Raw genomic sequence first — 27,231 nt, 5'->3', positions numbered from 1 at the left:
CTGCGACTAAGCCCCAGTGCAAAATAAGAATTCAAATATAGACAAGGAAAAGGTTAAAGTGTCCCCCACAAGTCATGAGATTGTGTCCCAGACCTTGTCTGCCTTAAAGAATCATCTTTAATTACAAACTAGATTAAATAAAAGTTAGATTTACTGGCTTTTCAACAAATGAGTCCTCATATGGAGTTCGGGCTCAGCTGGTTCAAGCCGTTGGACGAGGCTGGAAATTTCCTGCAGCTTCTTGTCTTCCAGCACCAGCTTTGCAGATAGGAGTTCTGATGCAGTTGGACTTCTTTCTTTTAGAGTACAGTTGCCAGATTTAGCAAATAAAAACACATGCCATGTTTGGAATAGCTTATTCTAAGAGTTGTTTGCTATATTTCTGAAATTCAAATTTAACTGGCATTCTGGATTTTTCCTGGTAGCCCTACTTTAGAGTTTACCTGTTTGCTGTTTTTTCTCTCACTGCGTCTAGAATTTATTCATCACCTTCGATGCTCAGAAATGTCATCAGATGGCATCCGTGTGTGGGACTCTCCCAAGGCTCCGTCCACACGGAAACCTTGTCCTCGGTGGGGGAGCTGCTCCTCCACCGTTTGCGGTCCTTACTCTCCCGTGTTGATCACCCCCTGCACCCCTACAAGGTTTATCCACAGATTTGAACTCCCCATCATTGTCTAAATGACCTTGACCAGGTTGATCAGCCTGTCTTAGCTTCAGGTCCTGAATCATGAAATGGGCTTTCATAAACCAGTCTAAGAGCCGGGCGCATGAGGATTAAAGCCGCTGAAGGACACCAAGCCCCTCGCATCCTGTGTGCTCTGGCGGCCGCCCTAAGGGTGCCCTCCTGAACCAGAGCATCTCCGCTGTCCTTCCCTGTGGGATGGCACTTCCCAGTCCCTGAGGTGGTTTTGGGTCGTATGACTCGTTCTGCCCAATTAACTGAGCAGATGTGCCCTGTGTCCCTGTCTGGCTGGAGCATTTTATGGCCCATGAAAACCCACCAGGGCACTTTTATGCTGACCCACAGTAAATGACAATGTTCCAGACAGCGTCCGCTCTGTCGGCCAGATTCTGGAGTGAGGATGATGCAGGAGAGAGCCCCGCAGGCCTTCCGTGGACATGCGGCATGGGTAGGAAACAGACCTTGGTTTATGGCCCTGAGCCTGGGGGATGTTCACTACTGCCACACACTTAGCCATGCTGACCGGTCCCCAGGGGTCCGCAGAAGTCCCCTCCCCTTCACCACCCTGTGTTAACGAAGTGAGTGCCCTGTGAGCAGTTCCCAAGATGTTGCAAGCCTTGGCCAGGCAGAGAGCACCTGTCCTTTATTGATCCCTTTCACGCAAGTCTGGGGAGGAAAGGTCCTTCTTCACGTTCAAGTTGGTTCTGAGCTCTGAGCAATCCAGCCAAGCTGGGGCTCAGCCTGGAGTTGGCGTTGATGGGATCCACAAAGCCACAAATCAGAGGGCTCTCCTACTGACGATAGAGGCACCGATGTCCCTATACTCCTTGCTGGTGACCCACATGTCCTTGAAGGTGGAGGGCGAGCACAGGATGGAGCCGCCCAGCCAGGCGTTGTATATGGAAGAGGGGCAGGTGGACACCTGGGGAGGGTGGGGGAGGCAGAGGGAGGGGAGAGCGGAAGAGGGAGGCTGGGGCGGGGGGTGAGGGAGGTGTGGAGGTGTGGAGGGGTCGGGGGGAGAGAGGGGAAGAAGCCAGAATCAAACTACTACTCTAAATTTGGGACATACAATAGCAGTCCCTGAGCAAACCTTGTGGTTTTCTCATTTCTTCCCTCCGGGCAAATACAGGTTATTCCAAACATTGAGGATGCTTGTCTGTAGCTTTAAACAACAGGATGAAAGAGGCAAGAGCAGAAAGGACGCCCCCTTGGCCCTTAGGCTCACTCCAAAACACATGACACATCTTCAAGTTATCCAAAGTCTATGTGGAAGGCATATGGGTTTTGTAGAAAAATTAGAAAATACAGAGGAGCACAACAAAAACCACAGGCAATCAAACAACCTGGGCAAATCCCTGCCATTTCCCACTCAAGCTCAGCACTCACTGACATCTGCCATGTGAACATTCACCTTCGATTCTGGGAGAGAGCAGTGCTTCAGACCCAAGACCGGACCCCTCTGCGCTGGGAGGAGCCAAACATCACCACGCCCATTGCCAGGTGGGACCACTGCGGCTCAAGGTTCAATGCACTTGCTCAAGGACAGGCAGTTGCCATCCTCACACGTTGTCATACTTTCCTGAAGGCATGTAGATACACCAAGCTAGGACAGCCTTATTGTTCTAAAACAGCAAGGCAAACATGTGGCTGCAGAGTCAGCAGGGAAAAGGGATTTGGAGCAGAACTTGGAAAGCCCACGGTCCGGGTGGATGTGGGATGAGGGAGAATGAGTTATTAGATTCAGTTACTGTCACTCGCCAGCTCTGTCACACCACAGAACCCTGCCTGGCTGGGAAGCATCTGTTGCTATTGGTTAAGGAAAGAAATATTTGCAGAAATTTTAAAGAAAAAAAAAAGAAAGAGTCAGAAGGGAGGGAAAGAGCACGTTCGGGGTCAGGCATCGGGCAGAGGAGAGAGCCAGTCCCCGGCACCCTTGAGTCCCCACCTGTCTTTGCTGCCACCAACAGGCTGTCACCTGGACGAGTCACCTACCCCATCTGTGTCTTCTCTGAACACACACACAAAAGCAAACAAAAGCCTGCACAAAATTTGGATGGTTTACGCATTCAGAAGAATGCAACACGACCAACAGAAAAATGGCCAAAGGGTTGAAATAAGCAAAAATATGCTAAAAAAAGAAAAAAAAGAAAGAAAAGAAAAGAAAAAGAGGAAAAACCACAGACAACTGGGAAACCTTTGCGGAATGAGTCACCTTCAGTAGTCATTATAGAAATACAAATGAGAACAATAATTTGCTTTCCATCCATCCAGTTAGGAAGGGTCTTACAAACCATGGCGTCACGCAAAGCGGGTGGCGGAGACAGGGAGGGCCCGGCGTCCAGTGATGCAAGGACTAAGTCACGGGGTGAGGGGCGCCGGGCCCACGGTCAGGGCCACCGTGGTAGGGCTGCACGGTGGCAGGTGGTGGCCACGAGGTAAACACAATGTAACAGTAAGCAGGACAGACTTGCAGAATCACTGGGTCTCACACCTGAAACTAATGTAACACTGTGTGTCAACTATACTTCCATTTCCAAAAAGGCAGAAGTAAATAAATAAATGAAGAGCACCACACCATCCCCAGGCCGAGCAGACGCGGGTACACTCCCCTGTGCCCAATGGCCAGGAGACTGGCTACTTCCGGGCGCAACTTAGGCGTAGGTTCAAACAGCCACAAACTGTGCACACGTTTCTGGCTCAGGAAACCCACATCTGGAAGTGAATCCTAAGGGGGAAAAAACCATTCTAAAGAAATAAGGGGAAATCATGACCCAGGTTTTCTCCCAAGCACGTTGTTAGAGCAGGCTTCGGGCTGTTGGAAGGAATGATTATTTTCCAAGCTGGCCCCGTGGGAACCAGCTCTTCTCTGAAGGGGGATGAGCTCCTTGTAGGGGCAGAACCCTTCTCTCCTTCAGAGGAAGGGTTTAATGCGCTGCATGGACGCTTCAGTGTGCTCTGTCTCCCGTCCCTTCCAGGGAGAATGTGGGCAGGAGGGAACCAGGCGGTGGCAGGGCTGAGTCCCGACACAGTTATGGGAAACAGGTGTACCTTCCAGCTTCATACAGGGAAGTTTCCGAGGACTCAGAAGAGGGGTGGGTGGAAGAGCTTGGTCCGCAGATCAGCCCAGCCGAGGGGCAGGGGGGCAGGACAAAGCCCACGGCCAGCCGGCCGGATTCCCATGGTAGAGGTGTCAGGTCACTTTGCACACAGGTGGGGGTGACACTCCCATTCCTTCCATTCTGGGCTAAGCCGTATTCTCCCTTTGCATTTAGTGAAGGCTCACTGCGGGCAACAGCCCCGAGAGCCAAGAGGAAGGCAGTGACCGGCACCCAAAGGGTGTGGGGCCTCCACAGAGAGGCTGAGGGTGAAGGATCGAGACGTCTCGTGCAACAGAGTAAGGGGGCTGCAGGCTTCGGGGGTGACGAGGCAGGCCCACGGTAGCTTCCCAAGATCAGGGACATCTTTGCATGAGCTTACGCCCATGGGAAGGACACTGCAGACTCAGCAACTGCGTGGTGGGGACACTTGTCTAACAGGAACGCATGTGACAGCTAGCCTTTCGGGAAGAGGGCTGCACGTGTGGGAGGAAGGGAGGGCGGGTCATGGTTTCCTGTGTTCTGCGCCTTCTGCGAGATCCATACAAAGACGGCTGAGACCACGCAAGGAAGAGAACTTGCTCGTGTGCACTTGTGCTAGCTGGTGAGCCTGCCCTTCCTCGGGGTTCCCGATTCTTCCCTGTGACTCCCCAGTGACTGCCTACTCCGGGGAAGGAGGGGGAGACGCTGCCCAGAACACGGTTGGAGGCCCTGCGCTCACTCTCAAGCTGTGCCCCTGGCTGGGCAGGGAGGGCGGGTGGGGCTCTGGGCAGGTAGCAGAAGACACGCTGAGGACTGAGCCAGAAAGTTCTCTCTCTCTCTCTCTCTCTCTCTCTGAGAGGGCCCTGCCTACGAGCAGATCTAAAGTCCCGCTGGCGGGGATGGGGAGCACAGGGAATGAGGGATTCAGTCCCTCCGCGCTTACTGCCTCTGGACCCTGGGACGAGGGTCTTGCAGAGTGTCGTGCAGAGTCCCTGGAAATGGTGCTGACGGGTCTGGAGGGACAGAAGTTCCAACATAGCAGCTCAGCCCCTGCCCCCCGGGTGTGCTGAGTGCCCTCACCTCACCCCTCCCAGGGAGGAAGCAAAGGGGAGCCGTGAGCATGGGCCATGGGGCACCAGGGGGCTGGCTCTCCCTGGCAGGGGCTGCCGCAAGCCTGCAGCAGAAGCGCCCATGAAGGGCACCCATGTGGCTGGGAGCCTGCAGCCTGCCTGAGGCCTGGTTCTGAGACAGGACACCTTGCGCAGCAGAGGCCGTGAGGCCAGAAGGGAGCAAAGAGCAAAGCTGGAGGACAGCTCAGGGGAGGGCGGCCCTTGGCCCAGGGTCATGGAGGGGGAAGGACCCGCCAGCCGGACTGGGCTTGTGCCCGAGCTGGTTCGGTGCAGTTACAGGGCCGGATGAGAAGGTACGCTCTTCACTGTGCGAATGCGGCCAGAAATTCCAAAACTGTGACCCAGACTTTGCTTATATGTTTTCTGCCAGGACCATGAACTACTTTCCTAAAGAGAAAAAAAGAAAAGCAGTTTTGGAAAATGGGGTTGAGAAGAAGTCAGTCTGAAGGATTCCGAGTCCACGCCATTCTGGAGAAGGCACAACCAGGGGACACAGCAAGAGGACCGGTGGCCACCAGGGCCAGGCCAGGCGAACGGGTGGACACGGCCCTGGCCTCAGGGCAGGGGGCGACTCTGTGTCATAGTGTCACCGTGGACACCGGGCATCACACATCCCTCACACCTGTGGGGTGTACAGCCCCGAGAGGAGCCTTCCCTAAGCTGCAGACCTCAGTCGGCCATGACGCGTGGATATCGGTTCGTCTGTTGTGACAAACTCGCCCGAGCGAGAGGTGTGTGGCAGGGGAGACGGCGCGTGCGAGGGGCAGGGGAGGGAGGGTACATAGGAACGCTTGCTACTCACTTTTCCTGGAAACCTAACACTTCCCTAAAAAATAAAGGCCGTTTATTGAAAACTAAATACAGACATAACGATTTTACATGGTGGCGAGAGGAGGGCGGGAAGCCCGCGCAAGGGCAGAGCCGGGCAGGGTGACCGGCTTTCCTCCAGCCTCTGGGTCTTTGCACCAGCCCCGGAACGCGATCTGTGTCTGCACCAGCGCCTCCCCTCCCCCTCAGGGCCGCCGGAGCTGGTCCTCTTGCCACTCTACGCCCCTCCCTGAGGTCCCCCTGGCCTTAGAGCCCCTCGCCCCCGCCGAAGCCTCCAAAGGATGCACCCGGAGCCCCCGTCCCACCTCCAGACTCCGTGACAGTCCTGGGCCTGCCCGCGGACAGGTGCCCCGCCACTTCTCATCGCCCCCAGCTACTCGTCCGGCCGCCTGCCCCGCCGCCTGCCCCGCCGCCTGCCCCGCCGCAGGGACGGCAGCCACAGCGCCCCCCCCCCCCCCCCCGCTGTTCAGGCGGGACCGCTGGGACACACAAGCCACCTCCTCCCTGGGGACCCGTGCCCTGCCCCCACAGTCAGCCCTGCCCGCGGCAGCCCCAGCCATCCTTCGGGCTGGCTCCGCTCAAGGCAGAAGCCGCACACAGCCTCTCGGACCGCGCTCCTGTCTCAGCCCCCCCGCCAGCCCCTCCCAGCCCTTCCTTCTGGAAGCGCACCCCTGGGCCGCCGCAGGGGCTGCTCCCTCTGCCCCAAGGAGGGCCTCAGATATCCCCGAGGCTCCCCTGCTCCTTCAAGCATCTGCTTGCCGCCTTGCCAACCCCTCACCCGTCCTTGCCTCGCCGCCCCCCCTACCCCATGGCTGACAGCCCCCAGGATGTTGATTCAAACCATTTACAGCTTCCTCCCCTGACTAGAATGTAAGCCACGGATTCTCCAACTTTCATGTACTGATACCTCCCCAGGCCCCCAACCACGTGCCTGGCACACCAGGAACCCTGGTGTTCTAGAAGTATCTGTGGAATGAGCCCAGGAAGCCCCCAAAGGGTGGGCCAGGGGGACCGTACCCTCACGTTAACGGTAGGGGAGACCAGGGCGGATATTTCCCTCTGCATCCGGAAGCGCAAGCCGGAACAGCAGCCGTTGCCACCGGACAGCACGATGTGGCCGAAGGGAACATTCCAGAGGGCAGAGCTGCAGGAGCTGATGCTCTGGAAGGCCTTCATGTGGGTGCCTGGGCCATTTCTCCCTGTCAGGGCGGGCAGAGGAAGACAGAGGCTCAGGGGCCAGGCGCTAGGCCGGCTGCACCCTCGGGCTCTTTCCTCCCAGCCGAGGGCTCGGGAGGCACCGACTGAGCTCCGAGTGCGGCGGGTGGACCCTGGTACCTCGACCCCAGGGCCCTTACGGATTTCAACAAGATGATGTGTGCAACTGCCCAGCACAACCGTGGGACGCAACAGCTAATGGCTGAATAAATATCAGTTCTCCGCCCTCATCTGACATGATGTATATCCAGATGTTACCGATGATTATTCATTTTTTACGCCACAGTATCGATTACTTTAGGAAATGGATGTCCTTGCTCAGGTGGCCTGAAAAGTTATGCTGATTACTCCTTTTTAAAAAAATGTTTGTTGATTTTTGTATTGGGGTATAATTGGCACACAACATTATAGTAGTTTCAGGTGTACAACCGAATGATCTGGTATTTGTATATATTGCAGAATGATTGTTGACCTAACACCCTTTCTGGACTCGTCATTAGTCCATATACATAAAGTCTGAAAAGGCGGACCTTCTGGAATCGTCCAGGACATGCCAGACCCAACAAGCATGAGCTTGGGCTACGAACACTCCGCTCTCATCACAGTGTTGGCTGTGCCCCTGCTCGCTGGGATCTACCCATACTTGGAGGACAACGTTCACACTGTGGGTGAAGAACTCCCTTCGGTGACGGTGGCATGTGTCCACTTAATATTTTGGGGGCATGGGCCATGTTTGAAGCCTTTATCCCCGGAACAGTCCAACGGGGAAAGCAGAGGCAAGCCCAGCTCCCCCACACTAGGGGTAAAAGCCATGTCCTTACGGGGTATGAATCCCGGGCAATTGGCTTGGGCTTTTTTATTCCCCTCTGTCCCTTATAAATGTCACCAATTATTCTTTTTAAAAATTGATTGCAGGAAATAATTGGTTTTCCGTGATGACCTGGAAATCTTCCCAGTCAGTGGGGATTTTACAATCCATCACTTTTTTCCTGTCCTGCCATGCCTGCCGGGGAGCTTAGCCAACTCAGTGCTCGTTTAAGACCTCTAGATCCCTGCGGCTGCTTCCAGAGTCTGGCCATTGTAAACAGCGCTGCAAAGAAGGGGTGGTGTGTATACACAAAGGAATACGACTCAGCCATAAAAAGGAATGAAATCTTACCATTTGCAGCAACATGATGGAGTTAGAAGGTGTAATAATAATAAGTGAAATAAGTCAGAGAAAGACACGTACCGTATGATTTCACTTGTATGTGGAATTTAAGAAACAAAACAAATGAACAACAACAACAATAACAACAAAAAAAAACCCCAGAGAGACAAACCAAAAAACCAAGAAACAGACTCTTAACTGCAGAGAACGCACTGATGGTCACCAGAGGGGAGGTGAGTGAGGGGTAGGGGAAATAGGTGACGGGGATGAAGGAGTGTGCGCACCTATAGTGGTGAGCACCAGGTGACGTCTAGAATCGTTGAATCAGTATATTATATGCCCGAAACTAATACAACACTGTATGTTAACTGTACCAGAATTTAAAAAAAAAAATCTCTAGATCAACCAAACGTTTAAAGTACCTTCCAAATCTCTGGTTTCAGCTCTTCTTGCTTTGTCTCCATTTGTATATTTCAAATTATTTTCTGAATAGGTAGAGTATGAACAACACATAATGGGAGAGAAGTTGGAAGATGTATAGTCCAACGTAGAACCCAGGTGTATAGTCCAGTATAGTCTAGTGTAGAACACCTGACAAATACTTGGTGCTCTGCACTGGGTTTCCTCGTCTATAACACAGAACACTGTCAGATGCGGGAGGATTGAAGGCTCCAGCCCATGAACAGTGGTGGCCAAAGTCACACGCTTAATAAGTGAGAGTTGAAGTCACAGGAACCTTTGAAACAGGCACCAACTTGCTATTCAGAGCAGCGCCCCCTCCTGGCTACTGGGCTCCGTCCCCCTTACAGTGGCCCCGCTTGTCCACGTCTGGGCTCACCCCTGGTCCCTTCCTTCCCCTCACCCATGATGTCTGCCTGGAAAAGCCCTTCGGGACAGAGGAACTTCTCCTGCCCAAGGGTGATCTCCTGGCCATCGGGCAGCTGATACTTCTGTGCGTAGGAAGGAGAGTCAGCTTTCAGTTTTTCCTTGTCGAAGTCCAAAGCCACATAGCAACATTTTTCTTTTATGTCCCGGATGTACTCCCAGTCACCTATGGGGGAAAGGCAAAGGAAAGGGCGTGACCCGAGATGGTTCGCAGGAGCAATCTGTCCCCAGGGAGCATCTTCCTGAAGACTCAGCGACTCGTGGTGGGGACACGGCGACACAGTCGTAAGCCCATTCCTGTGCCCGTCTCAGATCCCAGCACCTCTTGGTCTGTAACATGTGCTGGGGACCCGGGCTTGCGGACAAGAATGGTAGAGCAGGGATGTCCTGAACTAAGATGTCAGCATTTGGAAAATGTCTGCATTTTATGCTGATATCCTACTACGTATGGTGTGTGTTTTTAGGGGGTTGGAAAATCAAACCCAGTCTTGGTATCTATTAAAGTAGGGGCTGCTGTGCATGCCCCCATCCCCACCTGCTGTGAATGTTGGCTGCAAACAGCTCACAGCTGCCCCCTCCTGTGGAGAACCACCCAAGCCGGCCAGGCCCCCTGACCTGGAAACATCTGGAAGGTCACACCCTCCCACCCACCTTCTGGGGGGCTGACCATGGGTTTTAGACCCCGCTATGTCTTTTGGTGTTATGGTTTTATATTTTGTCTATCGTTGCTTTTGAATTTGGATCGGAGGTCCCAGCACCTGCCCGCCTAGACATCCCCCAGAGTCTCAGCCCACTGACATCCGACTTCGACCCCCACCCACTCCACCTACACGGCTCTGCCTGCATCTGTCCTGTCTTCCTCTTCCCAGAACCCTGCCGCACCCTTCAGTTCCTCCTCGGCTTCTTTCCCTCCGGAAACTGATGTTGTTGGCCACTCCCTTCTCTCTCCCTGGCTTCTGGGATGTTGGAGATCAGGAGAGTTCCTGATATTTCCCCCTTCCTCACCTACTTTGGGCTTTGGTGAGACAAACGCAGGTTTAAATCCCACCTCTGCCATTTACCAAGCTTGGCTTTAGGCCAGTTCACTCTCTTGTAAATCTTCCCTTTCCTCGTCTTTAAGAATGGGATTAATCTCCACTCATGGGTTGCCGTGCAGATGGGATGACGTAATGCACACAAGATCTTGCTAAGCGTGAGGTGTCAATAAAATTGACCTGGCCGATACTTCTCACTTCCCCTTGCTTTCTTCCAATTGCTGCTATTCCGAAGGGTTCCGTACTTTGTGTGGCTTTGGACACAGACCTCTGGCCTGGGAAGATCAAGAGGTATAATGCAGGACCGTAGGCTTGTTGGGAATGTGTGTCATGCAAGTGATAAGGCTGGGAATCCAGCCCAGGAAGTGGGTGAAAAGTGGGACAGGCACATCCTCATCTGGAATCCCTTGGTTCCAGGTGATACACCTGCTAGTCATGTGATGTTGAAGTCACCTACTCCTCCGAAGCCTCTTCCTCTTACAGTGGAGGTAAGTGAGCCCCCTCAGGGTGTCATAGCATGAAGCAATGACAGGAAGTATGGGAAGTGTTCGCTCAGCCAAGGGTTTTGCACAAAGTAAGTACTCTGTAAATCTCAACCCATCATCAGTCATCATATCATCCTCATCCTCACCATCATCCTCACCATCACCATCATCCTCACCATCACCATCATCCTCATCCTCACCATCACCATCATCCTCACCATCACCATCATCCTCACCATCATCCTCATCATCATCCTCACCATCATCCTCATCCTCACCATCATCCTCACCATCACCATCACCATCATCCTCACCATCACCATCATCCTCACCATCACCATCATCCTCACCATCATCCTCATCATCATCCTCCTCATCCTCACCATCACCACCATCACCATCATCCTCATCCTCACCATCATCCTCACCATCACCATCACCATCATCCTCACCATCACCACCATCACCATCATCCTCACCATCACCATCATCCTCACCATCACCATCATCCTCATCCTCACCATCACCATCATCTTCATCCTCACCATCACCATCATCACAATCACTAAATATCCCTAAATACCGATGGAGTTGTTTGGAAAGCTTGAATCATGTTCAAGTAGCCTAGGCTAAACCGAGGGCTGTAGGTTAAGTAAACCAAGCAGGATACTACACCCCAGGGACTGGTTCACCTGGCTAAGAATAACAATGCCCTACCTGTGCTCACCAATGAGTGCCCACTGTCTGTCAATAGTTGCAGGAGGTACAATGTTAGGTCTTGGCCTGCCGTGTCCATCTGGACAGTCGACTGATGCAAGGACAGCCATCAGTGATGGGCACAAACATGTCATTCCTTCTCCAGATTCAATAGTTGTTCCTAGACAAGAGAACACACCAGCATCATAATGCAGGGTGCATGACATCCCTTATCACTTGTCAAGTCTGCAGGAAGAGGTGGTAAAGGGGATATAATTGGAGGGGGGGTAAAAGGGCCTGGGGAGCAAACTTCCCTCTGTAGGGGAGTGTGCTAGGATAAAGCCTACCCAGATCAGACCAAGGGCCAACTGTTTTGAACAGAAAACCTGCAAGTATTCTTATTAAACCAGACATATAAACATTAGCAGCAGTTGCCAAAGGGTAAAAGAGGAAGAAGAATACTCTGCTCTTAACAGCTTTTTCCCTAAAAAACTGTGCATCGATGCAGGCACTGGGAATCTTTGGGTGGCACTTGAGTTGTCAAAGAGGCTGGATGCAGTGGAGGAGGCATACGTTTTAGCAAAGCAAACCACATCTCTCTGTGCTAGTCCAAAAGTTGTGATGTGGTCATGGAAATACAGGCTTCACTTTGTGTGAAATGGTGATTTGTGAAGCCGTCCAGAGTGGATCAGGGATCTGGCTGGTTGGCTTCTTTCACACTGGGATCTGGTAACCAAGGACTTCATATTTAAAATGAAGCAAAAATGAGTCAAGAAGACCTCCTCATCTAGCTAAGGTAGGAAACAAAGAGTGGGTCCCCCCATACACACCGGAAACACCTAAAACAAACATACAGGAAACAATAGTTTTCAAGATATTGGACATCAAGCAACAAAGGATGGTCTCAATGATCCCTGAGAGATAGGACATCACAAGGAAAGAATATGGCAGACCATGATCCCTCACGAACACAGACACAAAACTCCTAACCAGATTTTAGCAAATGTATGCAAAAGATAACATCTCATGACCAAATTGATTCTATCTCAGGAATGCAGGGTTGTTCTAACATTCAAAAATCAATTAATGTAATTCACCATGTTAAAGAACTAAAAGAGAAAATTCCACACGATCTTATCAGTAGAGGCAGAAAATGCACTTGACAAAATCCAACATCCATTCATGATTTAAAAAGAAAAACACTCTCATCAAACTAGGAATACAGAATAACCTCCATAAGCTGAGAGAGGACATCAATTAAAAACCTACAGCTAACAATGCACTTCATCATTCAGAGAGACTGAATGATTCCCCACTGAAGTCAGGAACAAGGCAAGGATGCCTGCTCCCACCATTTCTATTTAATATTGTAGGGGAGATTTCTAGCGAGAGCAACGAGACAAGAAAAAATAAATAAATAAAAAGCACCCAGTTTGGACATAAAGAAGTTAAACTATAGACGACATGGTTGCCTAAGTAGAAAATCCTAGCAGCACTAATAAATGAGTTTAGTTAAGGTGCCAGGATACAATATCAGTATACAAAAGCCAGTTGTATTTCTATATACTTACGCTGAACAATCAGAAATTGAAATAAAGATACCATTTATAATAGAATCAAAATATATGAAGTACTTAGAATAAATGCAATGAATGATTTCCACAACTTTTACACTGTGAACTGCAAATCACCACCAAGAAGAAATTAAAAGACCTAGGAAATATACCATATTTATTAGTCAGGAGACACAATGTTGTTAAGACGTAAGTTTTCCCCAGATTGATCTATAAATTCAATGAAATTCTGATCAAAACCCAAAGATAGTTTTTTGGTAGAAAGTGACAAAATGATTCTGAAATTTATATGGAAATGCAAAGAACCTGGAATGGCCAAAACGTTATTTAAAAGAAAAAAAAAAGAGACCAAAGGTGTAGCTCTAACATCTTACTTCAAGACTTAAAAAGCTCCAGTAATCAAGACAGTGTGGTATCAACATACAGGCGGACAGATCAATGGGCCAGAATACAGGCCATAGAGATAGACCCACACGTATATGGACAACTGGTTTTCCCAAAAATGCATAGAGATAATTCGATGAAGAATGCAGGGTCTTTTCAACAAATAGCATGGGAACAACTGGACATGTATGTACACGCTAAAAAAACCACTTCATTCATGCCATATGCCATACACAAAACTGTATTCCACATGGATCACAGAACTAAGTGTAACACTGAAAATTATAAAACTTCTAGAGGAAGTCATAGCAGAAGAGCCTTGGGTTCAGTGTGTGTTTCTTAGATATTATACCAAAAGCACGATCCACACACACACAAAAAATGGATAAACTGGACTTCATTGAAATTAAAAACTTCTGCTCTTCAAAGCACATGGTGAAGAAAATGAAAAGCCAAGCCAGAGACTGGGAGCAAATCTTTGCAAAACATATACCTGGCAAGAGACTTGTACTCAGAATGCAAAAAAGAATTCTCAAAACTCAAAGATGAGTGACTCAGGAGCATATGGGTGGTTCAGTCTGTTGAACATCCGACTCTTGATTTCAGCCCAGGTCATGATCTCAGGGTCCCGGGATCAAGCCCCACATTGGGCTCCACACTCAGCGTGGAGTCTGCTTGTCCTTTTCCCTCCCCACCCCCCACTTGTGCTCTTTCTCTTTCTCTCAAATAAATAAGTAAATAAAATCTTTAAAAAAAAAAAAAAGGTGAGGAACTCAGTGAAAAATTGGCAAAACATTTGAACAGACACTTCACCAAAGTAGACATAGGGGTGGCAAATTAGCACATAAAGGAATGCTCACCATCCCTGCTGGTCAGGGACCTATAGGTCAAAACCACAGCAAGATGCCCTCTGCACCTGCTAGAAGGGCTACCACGGAAATGACTGGCCACCCCACTCTCACGCGGCTGGTGGAATGCAAGCTGGGCATGCAAGCGCCCTGGGAGCTAGTTTGGCGGATTTTTTAAAAAGTTAAAATACTCTTACCATCTGACCCAATCATTTCACTTCTAGGTATTTTTCCCCAAGTGAAACGAAAGCGTATGTCCACGTAAAGACTTATAGACAAATGTTCACAGCAGCTTTATCTATAATAGCTCCCAACTGGAAAGAACCTGAACGTCCATCCACAGGTAAAAAATCAGCAAAGCATGGTGCATTCACGCAATGGACTACTGCTTGGCGATAAAAAGAAATGAACTATTGATACTAGCAGTAACACAAATGAGTCTCCAAATAATTATGTTGAGAGGGAAAAAGCCATAGAAAAAAAGAATACATACCCAACAACATTTATACAAAATTCCAGAGAATGCAAGCTCGTGTCAGGATAGATTGCAGGGGGGCAGCGTGGGGAGTGGGGGGAACCGTTTAGGAGTATCGGATACGTTCATTATCTTGACCTTATCATGAGGGTATCCACACATCAAAACTTCTCAAATTGCATGCCTTAGGCACCCTGACTTTGTCATGTACCAATGACACCTCGATAGAGCTGTTAAGGAACACGGGAAGCCAATTGCTTATCCTGGAGGTAGGAAAGGGGAGTTAGGAGGAGGGCTGTACAGGTTGCATCTTGTGGACCCTTCTCTTCATTTATTATTTGGCAGGGAGGAAGGGGACATGTGTGGGCTCGCGGGGCTTCAAGAGGGCCACTCAGTGGAGGTCTGGCCAGAGGCGTAGAGAGAAAGGACTCCCTGGTTGGCTAAGTAGAGGGCGGGCGCATTGAACGTCTCAAACAGGATCTGTGGAGAAGCAGTGGGGAACACTGGCAGCCGGGCCAGTGGACAGAAGAGCAGGTGGCTCTTCCGCTACTTCTGGGGAACACGGAGCCCATCTGCAGGGGCACCTGGCTCCCCCGGAAAGCCGGACAACGGGGTCAGGGAGCATGCCGCTCTTCATCCCAGCTCTGCCCCAGGAGCTGCGTGACTCTGTTTCCCCGCCTGTTATGAGGGCTCACATCCTTCCCAGGGACCTTACGGGGCAGACCTAACGGACTGTCACAGGACTGAGGGGATCGCGTCATCTTCTGGGCCACCACGTTACCACGATGGGGATGATGCCGAACTCCCAGTGCCTCTGTGAAACCAGCATTGTCCTCTCCACGCTTTTGTTCTTTCTGCTCTTGGAGGATAGGCAGACTTTACGCGAATCCCAACACTTGGACTTGGGATGATTTACTTGTTTTATGATACAAACCACGAAAGCTATCAGTTACTATGTGTTAACTGCATGCCAGACACTTAGTCCAGACATGGCTTGGTCAAGAACACTGTCCTAGGTACTGACTGTCCACAGGGTGGAAGACGCGGACAGGGGAGACACATCCTTGCTTTGGCTGCCCATGGCGCCCCACCCCGAGGTATGGACATTGACCGTACCTCGTCCACACGGGAGACCAGTGGACAAGAATGTTATAGGGAGAATTGTCAGGTGGCAGGGGTGGGAGGCTGGGCACTGCCCCCACGAAGGTGGCTGAGCGAGGGAATGATTCTCCTGCAAGATGGTGACACTGGGGTCCACAAGATTTCGAGTTTCTTTGGATGGGGGGACCAACACTCAGTCCCTCGGACAACCGAATGGCAAACTCCGTCAGGTACAGCTCCAAGTCTGCCAGACGGGGCCACCAGAGGGTTGTACCTGGGGACAAGGTGACAGCCAGCTGGAGCTGTTGGGGGCATCTTATGGATGGCCAGTGGGGTGGTTAGCTGGGTTTGGAGGGATCCCTGTGGATTGGCTCCCAGGCATGGGGCTGTCCCTTGTTGTTTGGTACCCAGGTCTGGGGCAAATAGGGCAGGTGTACCATGGCCCTGGAGTGGGACGGGACTATAAGGGCAGAGGCTGGGGTGTGGGCTGCTCAAGAAGAGAACCAACTGGCCTCTAGCAAAGACCTCAAAACCCAGTAAAGACAGCCCTTTAGACAACAAAATTGCACAGAGCTGGGTCCACCCCTGAGTGTGTGACTCGCCACGAGGGTCACAACACACCTGTCTAGGGGCAGCCATCTGTGGGGGCTTTAGGATTTACCCAAGAGAAGAAAAAACACGTGTTCATGCGAAGACTGGTTCACGCCTATTTGCACCAGTCCCCAGGCTGAGACCACCCAGACGTGCATTTGCAATGTGACATGTGGACAGCCAGGTGCCTGGATGCAGGCACCACCTTGAAGGACAGGGGGGTGGGCACAGCAGCGTCTGTGACTCTGTGTCACTCTCCGGTGCCCCCGGAATTGGCATCCTGGTGGAGGAGGTGGGGCATGGACTCCAGGTGGGAGAACAGCCTTTGTGATCCAACTAGAGACCCCACCCCCTGAAAACACAAGAACAAAAACCAACCTCCGCTCCCCTGGCCTGGCATGAGGTCACAGAGCTCGGAAGGGTCTTCAGGAATCCTGTGGTCAAACTCCCACCTTACAGATGAGAACACTGAGGCAGCATTTACTGAATGCTCATCAGGCTCTAAGCAAGGTGACCCGCACTTCATGGCATTGACTCATCTCGTTTCCGTGACACCCCCCAGCATGCGACCATTATCATCCTTCTGAGGGGGAAATTAAGACACCACGAGGACAAGGAATCCACCCAAGGTCACACATGCTGGGGGAGCCAGGGCCAGAGTCCGGCTCCTCCCTGCACCCTGGGCTGCTCCCCCCACTGGCTTCTCTGCTGGGACCTGGCCCCCGACATCCTGCTAACGCACAGGCTTATTCTGGGAGAAGTCCGCCCTGCACTTCTCAGTCTGTTCCAGCTTCCAGAAGGCTGCCTTCCATCTGCCTGCAGAAGCTTCCACCTTTCTTGAGCACTCTCTGCCCTGGCCTGTAGCCAGAGGCTCCCCTTCCCTGGGCGACCCACTGGGTTCTACCCATGGGGACCCCAGAAGGAGGTCTGAGGGAGGCGGGAGATGGGATGCCCCTGCTCCCTCCCTGCGGGTCCCTCCAAGGCCACAGCTCCTGGCAGAGGCCCTCTCAGGGCTGCGAACCACCCATGCTCTGCCAGGTTTAGGGGGCAACGGCTCCCCATTACCGGCCCAGAGCTCTGCACCTTCTCCTATAGCTGTTTTAAAACTTGGGCTCACCTTGGTACGTAAGCTCTTCAATAAAGTCTCACCAGAATTGCCCGACGTGAGGGTCCCTTTGTTTTCCTGCTGGGATCTCGATGTAGTTAGAGGGTGAATTCAGAGAGAGCCAGGGCAGAAAGGCAGGCAGGCAGTGGGCCAGTGCTGGAGACAGGCTGGGTGGCCGGTGCAATATTTTGTGTGAGGGTTAATTTTAGGTGTCAGTTTGACTGGGACATGGGGATCCCAGACATTTGGCCAATCATCATTCTGAGGGTGTCAATGAGGGTGTTTTTGGGTAATAGTAACATTTAAATGGATACACTGAGTAATGTCCATTACCCTTCCCAGGGTGGGCGGACCTTGTCCAATCAGTTGAAGGAAGATCTGACTAGAACAAAAGGTTCCAGCCTGCTGACTCACCCTGCAGATCCTGGGACTTGTCAGCGCCCATAATCACATGAACCAATTCCTTAAAGCAGATCTGTGTGTGTGTGTGTGTGTCCATCCCATTGCTCTGGAGAACCCTAAGACACTCTGAGGGTGGCACATTCCCCTCGAGCGGAGGACGACCCTGCTTCTCTCTTGTCTCCCCAGCTCACTGGGTCCCTGACGAGCACCTGCTGTCTTCAGACCGGATACCTGCCATTTCAAGGCCGTGGGCTTTGTGCCCCTGTCCGCGTGGACCCCAGCTGTGGCCCACTTCTGTGATTTCCCTGTCCACGTGCAGAGGAAGATTCATCGGCCCCCTCAGGGCTCTATTTTCAATGAGGCACAGCTCACACCTGTGCTCTGATTGCTGGAGCTCAGTTTCTGGGCCACGGAGCAGGCCTCCACCATGTGCAGGTGGTAGCGCAGGCTGCTGGCTTGCCCTTTGGGTCACTGCTCACTGCAGGAGACGCCACTGGGCTCCAGGGGCTCTGAGCCAGGTGGTAGAAACTTGTTGCTTGCTTAATTAGCTCATGGATGTCCTCATTAGTTGTACCTGGAACCTGGACAGCCAGCGGCAGCCCCTGCAGCCCCCTCCCCACCTGGACCCCCTCCAGCCCTAAGGAAGACTCTGCCGCCTCCGGGGAGACACGCTCTTTTCTCCACCAGTCTGTCCTTGATGGCCTCTGAGAACCAGTTTGATCCAGTTCAACCTGGTCAATCCGATCTGCACTCACCACCAACTCCTTCCTGGGGGGCAGGCCCAGGGGGAAGCTGGGAGCTCTCGAGTCAGGGTTGGACCTCCAAACAGGCCCCACATGTAGCAGGACTGAGGATGAGTCTGTGGGGTCAGGTCTTGAGGACCCAGCGGGCCTCCCAGCCACCTGCCCTGTGACTTTATTCCAACTACTTCTGCTCCTAGACTCTCCCCTGTCTTCATCTGTGCCCAGGGACTTGAATTGCCCTGCCCATAGCCCGGCTGTCAGGTCTAACTGAATAAGTCACATTAAACACCTCGCCCCCCGCTGACCCCTTGGTGTGCTCTTCCGTGGTAGCCATCATGCTCACCGCTAACATCAAAGGGGACAGATCTCTGCTGTGTCGGCATCTCACTCAGCAAAGAGGTGATGCCCTGAGGGCCTTCCCAAGGCTCAAGAAGGAGGCCAGAGCAGCCACCCTCCCCGTGCTCCGTTCCCCGACCCTATCGCCCACCACCTGGCCCCTTACCTGTGACGTCTTCTCTTTGTTTGATATTATGTTTAAAGGCAGTTCGGTCACCATCAGAGGATGCTGCTCTGGGGCGATGCGGAGCACCTGGTAGAAGGAGTGATGCCAAATCTGTGGCAAGAGAGGGCGATACGGTGACACCGTGAGCCACGGCCGATCTCCTGCAACGGGGACTGATCCTGTCTACACCGCAAAGTGGCTTGTGCAGTAGCAGATGCAACTGTGTGATTCACTATGTGATTCACAGCAGGAAAGACAGCATGGCTGCGGACAGGACACAGATCCTCCATTTGTGTACCGGCCTTGTGTCAGGGAGGGGAGCAAATGAAGATGCCTGAGGCATGGTCCTCGTCTGATGGAGGGTGGACTTGAGCCCCGAGGCAGGACAGTGCCAAACAAGCGACTTGACTTTATGGGCTGTTTCCTCATCTGTAAAATGGAGAATGTTCCCTTCCTCCTAGAGATCATGAGGACATCATCGAGGACCAAATACGACATTTGTAGAAAGCCTAGTGTGTTTGTTTCCTGTGGCCACCACGAGTGGCTTAAAATATAGGATTTATTGTCTCCCAGCCCCAGAGGCAGGAAGTCAGCCAGGCTGGGTTCTCCCAAGGCCTGTCTCCTTTTGTGTGGACGGCCATGCTCTCCCTGGGTCCTCACGGGGTCGTCCCTGCGTGCGGGTCTGTGTCCTGATGTCCTTTTCTTATAAGGACCCCGGTCAGAGCATATAAGATCCCACCCTAGTGACCTCATTTTACTTTAATTGCATCTTTTAAGACCCCATCTCCAAAATATGGTCACAATCTGAGGTGCTGGGGGTCAGGGCTCCAACATAGGAAACTGGGGGACACAGTTTAGGCCATAGCACCCAGCAGAGTGCTTGGTGCACAGTACGTTGCTCAAGAAGCAATGGTTACTTACTCTGGATAAAGGTCCTGCCTGCCTCTGGGGAGAGAGGCTCCATGGAGAACCGAAAACAAAAGTGAGCCACACACTCCCTGGGGGAAGTTCAGTGGAGGAAGCGTCTCAGGAAAGGGGGCACCGGTGCAAGGCCATGGAAGCACAAAGCAACATGGCGCCCAGCAAACAGCAAAAGCCAGACAGGTGGGCTCGTGGCTGGATGTCCAGCCACTGACGGACAGGAGCAGGGAAGTGGCATGATCAGATGTAGGAGAGGCACTCAGTAGGCCATGTGGGGGTGAACTGGAAGGGCGAGGTAGGAGGGCGGGCACCACGGGGGAGGATTGGTGCAATGGTCCTGGTGACCGGGCAGGAACTGAATCAAGAGCTGGAACCAGCCGAAGACACACTGGAAGTCAGCTCCACTGGGGCTCAGTGACTGCACAGGGGAGGTAAGGGGAGGGTGGAAGCCACAGCCCGGGAGGTAGCCTGGGTCCTGTAAGCTGATGGGCTACACACTCCAGAGACCTGCCTACACTGCTTCAGTTTCTGCATCCCCTGTGACACACTAATGGAGGGCTACAGCCAGACCCAGAGCCAACACCTCAGCTGTGCAGATAGGAAGAATGTCTGTGAGGGACACTCCCACAACCACCCTCTAAGATGGCCCCCAGGGATGCACACCTCCTGGCATCCATGCCCGGTGCAGACCTTTCCCACACTGAACCAGGACTGGATCATGCAACCTACAGAGTATGGCAAAAGTGAGGGCATGTGGCTTTCAAGGCTGCATCATAAAGCTGTGTTGCAGCCTTCATGTTGGCCCCCGTGATTGTTCACTCTGGGGGAGGCTAACCACCATGCCGTGAGGACATCTGAATGGCCCCGCAGAAAGTCCCCAAGAAGCACCACCTTCCCGGCCACACGGAGTGCTGCCTTGGAAATGTCTCCTCCAGTCCCAGTCGAGCCTTCAGATGGTACGGCCCCAGCCGACTGACTGCTGCCTCACAAGAGACCCTTAAGCCAGAACCACCCAGCTGAGCCACTTCCAAATGCCTGACCCACAAAAACTGTGGCCATCGGTGTTTTAAGCCTCTAAGTTTTGGAGTGGTTTGTTATGCAGCACCGATAATTAATCCATCTTCCTAGGCAGCATGCAAGCTCCAGCCATATATGGAGGACCTGATCAGAACCTTCAGTTACTAAGACAGGGGCGCCTGGGTGGCTCAGTCATTGGGCGTCTGCCTTCGGCTCAGGTCATGATCCCGGGTTCCTGGGATCGAGCCCCGCATCAGGCTCCCTGCTCCGCGGGAAGCCTGCTCCTCCCTCTCCCACTCCCCCTGCTTGTGTTCCCTCTCTCGCTGTGTCTCTCTCTGTCAAGTGAATAAAATCCTTAGAAAAAAATTACTAAGACAGAGTGGTCCAAATAGCCACATTCATTACATCCGTACTGTGCTGGACTAAAGAATTTTATTCTTATAGTAAAATATATATACCATGAAATTGATCAATCTTAGTGGCATTAAGTGCATTCACATTGCTGTGCAACCACCACCACCACCCGTCTCCAGAAATTTTTTGTATTGCCCTCCACTAGAACTCTGTCCCCCTTAAACACTAACTCCCATTGCCACTCCCCCAGCACCCACCGTCCTACTTTCTGTTTCTGTGAATCTGCCAACTAAGGGTGGAATCATACAGTGTTTGTCCTTTTTCTGTCTGGCTTATTTCACGGAGCATCCTGTCTTCAAGGTCCAGTCGGGTTGTCGTGGGTGTGTCCGAATGTCCTTCCTTTTCAAGCCTGAGTGATAGTCCACCATAGGTATACGGCACGTTTTGCGTACCTACCCATCTGCTGATGGGCACCTTGCTTGTTTCCAGATCTCGCAAACAATGCCGCACTGAACATGGGTGTGCAGATCTCTCTTCCTGTCCTTCTTTTCAGTTTTTTAAACTTTTGAGGAACCACCATGCTGTTTTCCACAGCGGCTGCACCATTTTACGTTCCTGCCAGCCATGCATGAGGTCCCAAGGCCAACACGTGTCATCTTCTGTTGTTGTTGCTGTTTTTAAATGGCCATCGTAAGTGTGGAGCTGAGTAGGGACTTCTTGTCCATCATTCCTTTAATCCTCACACCAGTGCGATGTGCAAGGAAAAATTAGACCCCTTTCTTACAGATAAGGAAACGGAGGGCCAGGGAGGCGGGTTACTTGTCCAAAATGACACAGATAATAAGTCATAAAGACAGGATTCAGGCTCAGGTGTCTGACTCTACAACCCATGTGGTTAGGAACGGGACATAGTGCCTATAGGGACCGAGTGCTAAGAGACTCCCGGAGAGCCCTGGAGGCTGGGGCACCTCCCACCCCAGGTGCCTGGCTGGCAGGTACGCCACTAAACGCCCCGTGAGCACGTTCCCCGCCCCCCAGCCGCCCCAGCAAAACCTGAGCCTACCTTCTCCATGTTGTCCCAGTTAGTGATGGTCGCCCGGGAGATGGGATATTGCAGGTTAAGTTCCCCTCGCTTTTTCTGAGCCTCGTCTCCGATGAACCAGTCTTCTTCTTGCATCCCCACCAACGGATTCTGAAAGACACAGGCCAGGACAGATCTGCTCTCAAGAGGGACTCCCCTCCACTCGGCTCCCATGCGTTGGCGCCTGGTGAGCAGGGGCCAGGAGCCATGATGTGCTGCTGGGGGACAATTTCAGGTCACAGTGCTGGCAGCGATGGCGTCCTCAAGCTTGTACCCGATTTCAAGATGCTGCTAAGAGGTTTTAGCGAATGATCTGCAAGGTAAGAGGCTCCCGAGGACACTGGCCTTGTCCACTTCGCAGATGAGTCACCTGAGGGCAAGAAAGAGAGAGACAGAGAGGCGGTGGAGGAAGGGAAGGGGACGGGAGGGGCACCGGCTTCTCCGTGTGCTCTGGAAAATCGGCAGAAGGAGGGTCTACAGGTTAATTGAATTTGTGATTCTTTAGGAAGATGAACCTGGCTACTTTCACGGCCCAGGAAACCATTTATTCCGTCATTCAGAAGGGATTCGACGGTCGGGCCTCATGTAAGTCTGTGTCCACCAAGAAGCCGACACCAACCCAGGATGAAAAGTGTGTGGATCGTATCAGGGAATACACCTGTGTGAAGGTAATGGGGAGGGAGCCTGTCCGGGCAGGGACAGGCAGCAGGATGGCGTGCAGGTCCGAGCCTGGGCACAGGAGAGAGGGCAGGGGGGGTGTCCCAGCACGCCGTGCAGGTCGGCATGGCTGCTGGGGACTTTAACCAGTCGCTCATGAAAGGAGCCCCACGTTTCCCAGAAATGGGTCTGTTGGGGTGTCCCTGCCATGCTTATTTGTTGGCGAAGAGCCGTCTGTAGGAAGCGTGGCCTTGGCGTCGGGCTGCAATTGAGCCCGGCCGTCATGGTGCAACGCATTTCAGAGAAGGGCCCATTCTCGAGGCCGCCACAGCTCACGCGCACAGAGCGCTACGTGGTGGGCGTTTGTCTTTCAGGCAGAGGGGTTTGGACTGGGGGAGAAGCGCGAGCCAGGAGACCCGGGGCAAGCTGCCCGTCTCCGCTGAGCTCCATCTCCTCTCCGTCCCATGGAATGACGTCTTCCGTCCCACATACCCCACGATGGTGCTGCCGGGGCAGGGAGTTAAGGAGGACGCCAAGGGGAACGCATTTCATAACCTGAAAGGACAGGCTGACGCCGAGGACCGTCCATGCCGCCCTGCCTCTGACACTGTCCTGCTCAGCCAAATCCTCGTGTGTGAGGGTGGGGGACAAGGCAGGCCCGCCGGGCGGGGAGGAACAGCGTCGCCCTGCCGGGAGGCACCGGGCTCGTGATGGACTGCGGGCCTGCCTCTCTGCGGCCACGGGGCCTCCCACGAGGGGTCTTGTGGCCAGCCTGCCACCAGACCAAAGCGCACGGGAGGGGCCGTGGAGATTGGGAGTCCACGCGGAGCGTCCTGTCAGGTGTGGACTCCTCTTAGGGATGGAAACTTACCTCCTGCGGCCCAAGGCCTGGGAGGGTGGTGGCCGAGGGACTCGAGGGACCCAAAGCCAGAAAACCCCATGCGCTGAGGTTCAGGTGGGTTGTGGACATTCACTGTGGTCCCCATTTCTATTCTGGTGAGGAATTTGATCGTTCTCACTGTGATTTTATGCTTTATCATGTGTGTAACCTATTTCATATATAATCCTGCTTCCCACTCCTTGTACAGTTAACAGGGATTTTTTTCCTCCCCTGGGGCCGTGGACTACCCCTGTGGTGCAACATCCAGCTTTTGCCTTGTAGGACCAGTTACCACTCTCTTGGGACAAGATATGCCATGCCAAGGATTTCAAACAGAAGGACCGAATGTGGGGCTTTGGTGACACAATGTGGGGAGTCTGAACGAGCCAGCAGGGAGCACTGAGGTGCAGAGAGTAGGACCCCAGGATCATGGGGTGGAGAACAAGGGGCAGCAGGGAGAGCTCAGAGGAGCCCACACGGAGCTGAAGAGGGCGCCGCGCGGACGGTGGGGGAGGGTGGGGGAGGGGCAGGAGGGTGGGAGGGTTGGGAGCGCGCAGACCCTTGGCACTGCCTGTGGGTGTGAACGGGGCAAGAACCCAGCAAGGAAGACCTGCCCCCTCCTGCTACCTCCCAATCTGCCCCTAGTGGCCCAGATTCGCGGCATCTGTCGGGAAGCATTTGATGTGGGTGTCCCAGCCCAAGAGTCACAGAGCCAGACGAAGTTGGGGCCTGTGTACAACAGGCAGAACCCAGCTGTAGTGGGTTGAAGGGTGGCCCCCAAAAGTTGTGTCCACATCCAACCCCTGGAACCTTTGTGGAGGTGACTGTTCGGAAATAAGGTCTTTGCAGATGTGGTGAATTTAAAGCTATTGAGATAAGATCCTGGATTATTGGGGGGAAGGAGGGTTAAACCCAGTGACAAGTGTCCTTGTAAGAGTGGGGACAGAGACCAGAAGAGGAGGGACCGCGTGGAGGCTGAGCAGAAGCTACAGGCGACGTGGCCACGAGCCCAGGGGCACCAGGAGCCCCCAGCAGCTGGAGGAGCAGGGAGGACTCTCCCACCAGCGCCACAGGCCCTGCCCACGCCTGGATTGAGGACTTCCAGCCTCTAGAACTGGGACAGAATAAGTTTCTGTTGTTTTAAGCCATCAGCCCGCGGTCACCCGTTACGGCCATCCCAGGACACTCACACTCATCACGGTCACCACCCTCAGCATCGTCTCCATCGCCACCTCACTGAAGTGACGGCCAAACGGGCACGCATGCTTCCGTTAACCCCGTTACGTGCAAGAGGAAACTGAGCTCTAGAGGCAACTTGCCCAAAGTCACCCGAGTGCTGAGGCAGGGCTGGTGTTTGGATGTGGGTCTCCTGGCCCCGCAGACCCACTTTTCAGCACTAAGCTCTGCTCTCTCAAAGAAACAGGCCCATCAGCTAGCCAAGGGGCCAGGCACCTGCTCTTACCCACTTAGAGAGGGGCAGGGAGGCTCGCTTTCGGCCTCCCAACATGTCACAGTTCGGAATGTCCGTCTTAACCCGAGCTGCATGGTTAGAAACGCTGCCATTAATTTGCTCCAAGTGATGCAGGGCCCAGGCGTAGGCCCCCTGGGGCCCCGTGATATTTGGGGTTCTCCACGTGACCATGCCGCTCCCTGTCACGGATGGGTAAACTCCCCAAGGACAGTGACCCCGCACCAGGGCCCTGAACTCGGCAGGTCCAGCCTCTATCACTTGCTCACACAGGGATATGCACAAGTCCCCTCTCAAGCTGTCGGTTCCTCTTTAGGGGAAAGGGCCACTGTGGGATCTACCTCGTAGGGCCACCAGGCTCATGTCAACCCAACGAGTTGAGCTGAGTTGTGAGCTCACAGCTGCTTTGGCTGGGAGAGGCGCGGGGACGTGGCAAGGCCCCCAGGAAGGAGGCGGGCGACCACCTTGCAAAGGCCATGCGGGTCTGGCCGGCGGAGCTGGAGCCCGTCCTATCTGCCGCCCCCAAGGAAGGCCCAGAGGAGGAGCGCAGCATCCGGCCTGCAGACGTGGTTTAGTCTGCATAGGCTTTCTAGAAGAGTGAGTTACCCTAACATCTGGACACAAAAATCTGAATTTCTTAGACACCAACTTGCCATATGAGCCAGCAATCCCACTCCTGGGGCCGCACCCCAGAGAACAGAACGCGGGGCCTCAGGTGGACATCGGGACGCCCACGCCCACAGCAGCGCTGTGCACACCTGAGGTCGAAGCCACTCAGGTCGTGCCGAAGTTTCCCGAGGATGGTGGGGAACATGGCCAGAGGGGCCTTTGTGCCCGAAAAGCCCACCTTGCTGAAGCCTGAGCCATAGTCACAGACGAGGGGCACGTTCATCGTGTCGTGCGTGACCCGGATGGGGCTGCAGGAGACACAACGTGGTTATTCATGCCATTTGCAAGGTGCTCGAGCAAGGGGCAGGGGCTGTGCCGGGGGAGACACGGGCTCGGCACTCAGGGCAGTACAGGTGGCTCCCCGAACCTAGAGGGGGTGGGGGGGTGCCAGGGTCGAGCCACTGTCTGGGTGCTGAGGGCAGGTTTCCATGACCGTGCGTGCATGGCTGCCTGGAGAAGGCGGGCCTGGGGGGCCAGCTCCTGGGCGAAAATGCTCCTGCTAGGACTCAGCCTCTACTGGTTTCTGGCACGGCCCGTGACTTGCTTCACAGGGGGTCCTCTTGCCCATTCACTGAGCCAGAGACTTTGGACAGGGAGACCCCGGGAGGAGCCGGTGGCCCTGGTGGTCACTGCCGGGCTCCCCCTGAGCCCCCCTTAAATCCCACCCGCAGACCCTGCTGGCCTCCTGGCCCCAGGGTGACCCTCATCCCTCCCCTCCCTTTGCTTCCAGATATCTCCTTTATGTCTCTGTAGGTTTGGAAAACATGAGAAAACACAGAGAAGAAAGTCACGATCACCCACAGCCCCACCACCTGCAGCTGCCTTGTTATATTTTGAAAATTAGTGCAGATCTATTATATGTGATTTTTTTTAAATTAATTACCCTCAGAATAAACCAATCCATTTTCTCTTTTGAATATTGCATTTTAACGAGATCTTTATCATCACATTTCGTCCCTTTAAGGCGGTTTTCATTATTTTTTGGGTAGAGAACGTCTGTGTATATATATTCATCATGGAAAATAGAGCACACTCTGGGGGGAGATAAAGCGCTCCCCAGACCCTACGAATCGCAGATGGCCATCGTGAACGCAGGGTATTTGCCCTTGCAGTCCTTACGAACCACAGAGAGGTCACTTTCTCTCCCGTGCTCTGAGGACAGCCTCATCAGGGGCAGCGGAGACTTCGCGGGGTTGTGATTTGCTGTTCTTGCAGACACGACTTGGCCAGACCCTGGATCCTCTCTCAAGGAGTTCCCAGCTTATAGCAGAAAC

At 53.1% G+C, this 27,231-nt stretch overlaps 1 protein-coding gene across 1 annotated transcript; it reads right to left on the bottom strand.

Moving 5' to 3' along the window:
- Positions 1–1,463: 1,463 nt before the first annotated feature.
- On the bottom strand, positions 1,464–26,180 carry LOC148162581 (actin-like). The gene is given in 12 exon segments (XM_088017406.1): positions 1,464–1,607; positions 6,738–6,919; positions 8,948–9,136; positions 11,207–11,305; positions 11,308–11,334; positions 11,337–11,374; positions 14,870–14,946; positions 18,911–19,021; positions 21,347–21,354; positions 21,520–21,601; positions 22,266–22,396; positions 26,069–26,180. Coding segments are annotated over 12 exon segments (1,200 nt in total).
- Positions 26,181–27,231: the final 1,051 nt, after the last annotated feature.

Source organism: Eumetopias jubatus, unplaced genomic scaffold, assembly GCF_037043125.1.
Source record: "Eumetopias jubatus isolate StellerSeaLion01/CBP00866 unplaced genomic scaffold, mEumJub1_p1.0 scaffold_13, whole genome shotgun sequence".
Classification (NCBI taxonomy): domain Eukaryota; kingdom Metazoa; phylum Chordata; class Mammalia; order Carnivora; family Otariidae; genus Eumetopias; species Eumetopias jubatus.
Note: the sequence above shows the minus strand (reverse complement) of the source record. Positions and strands in the feature narration are given on the sequence as shown.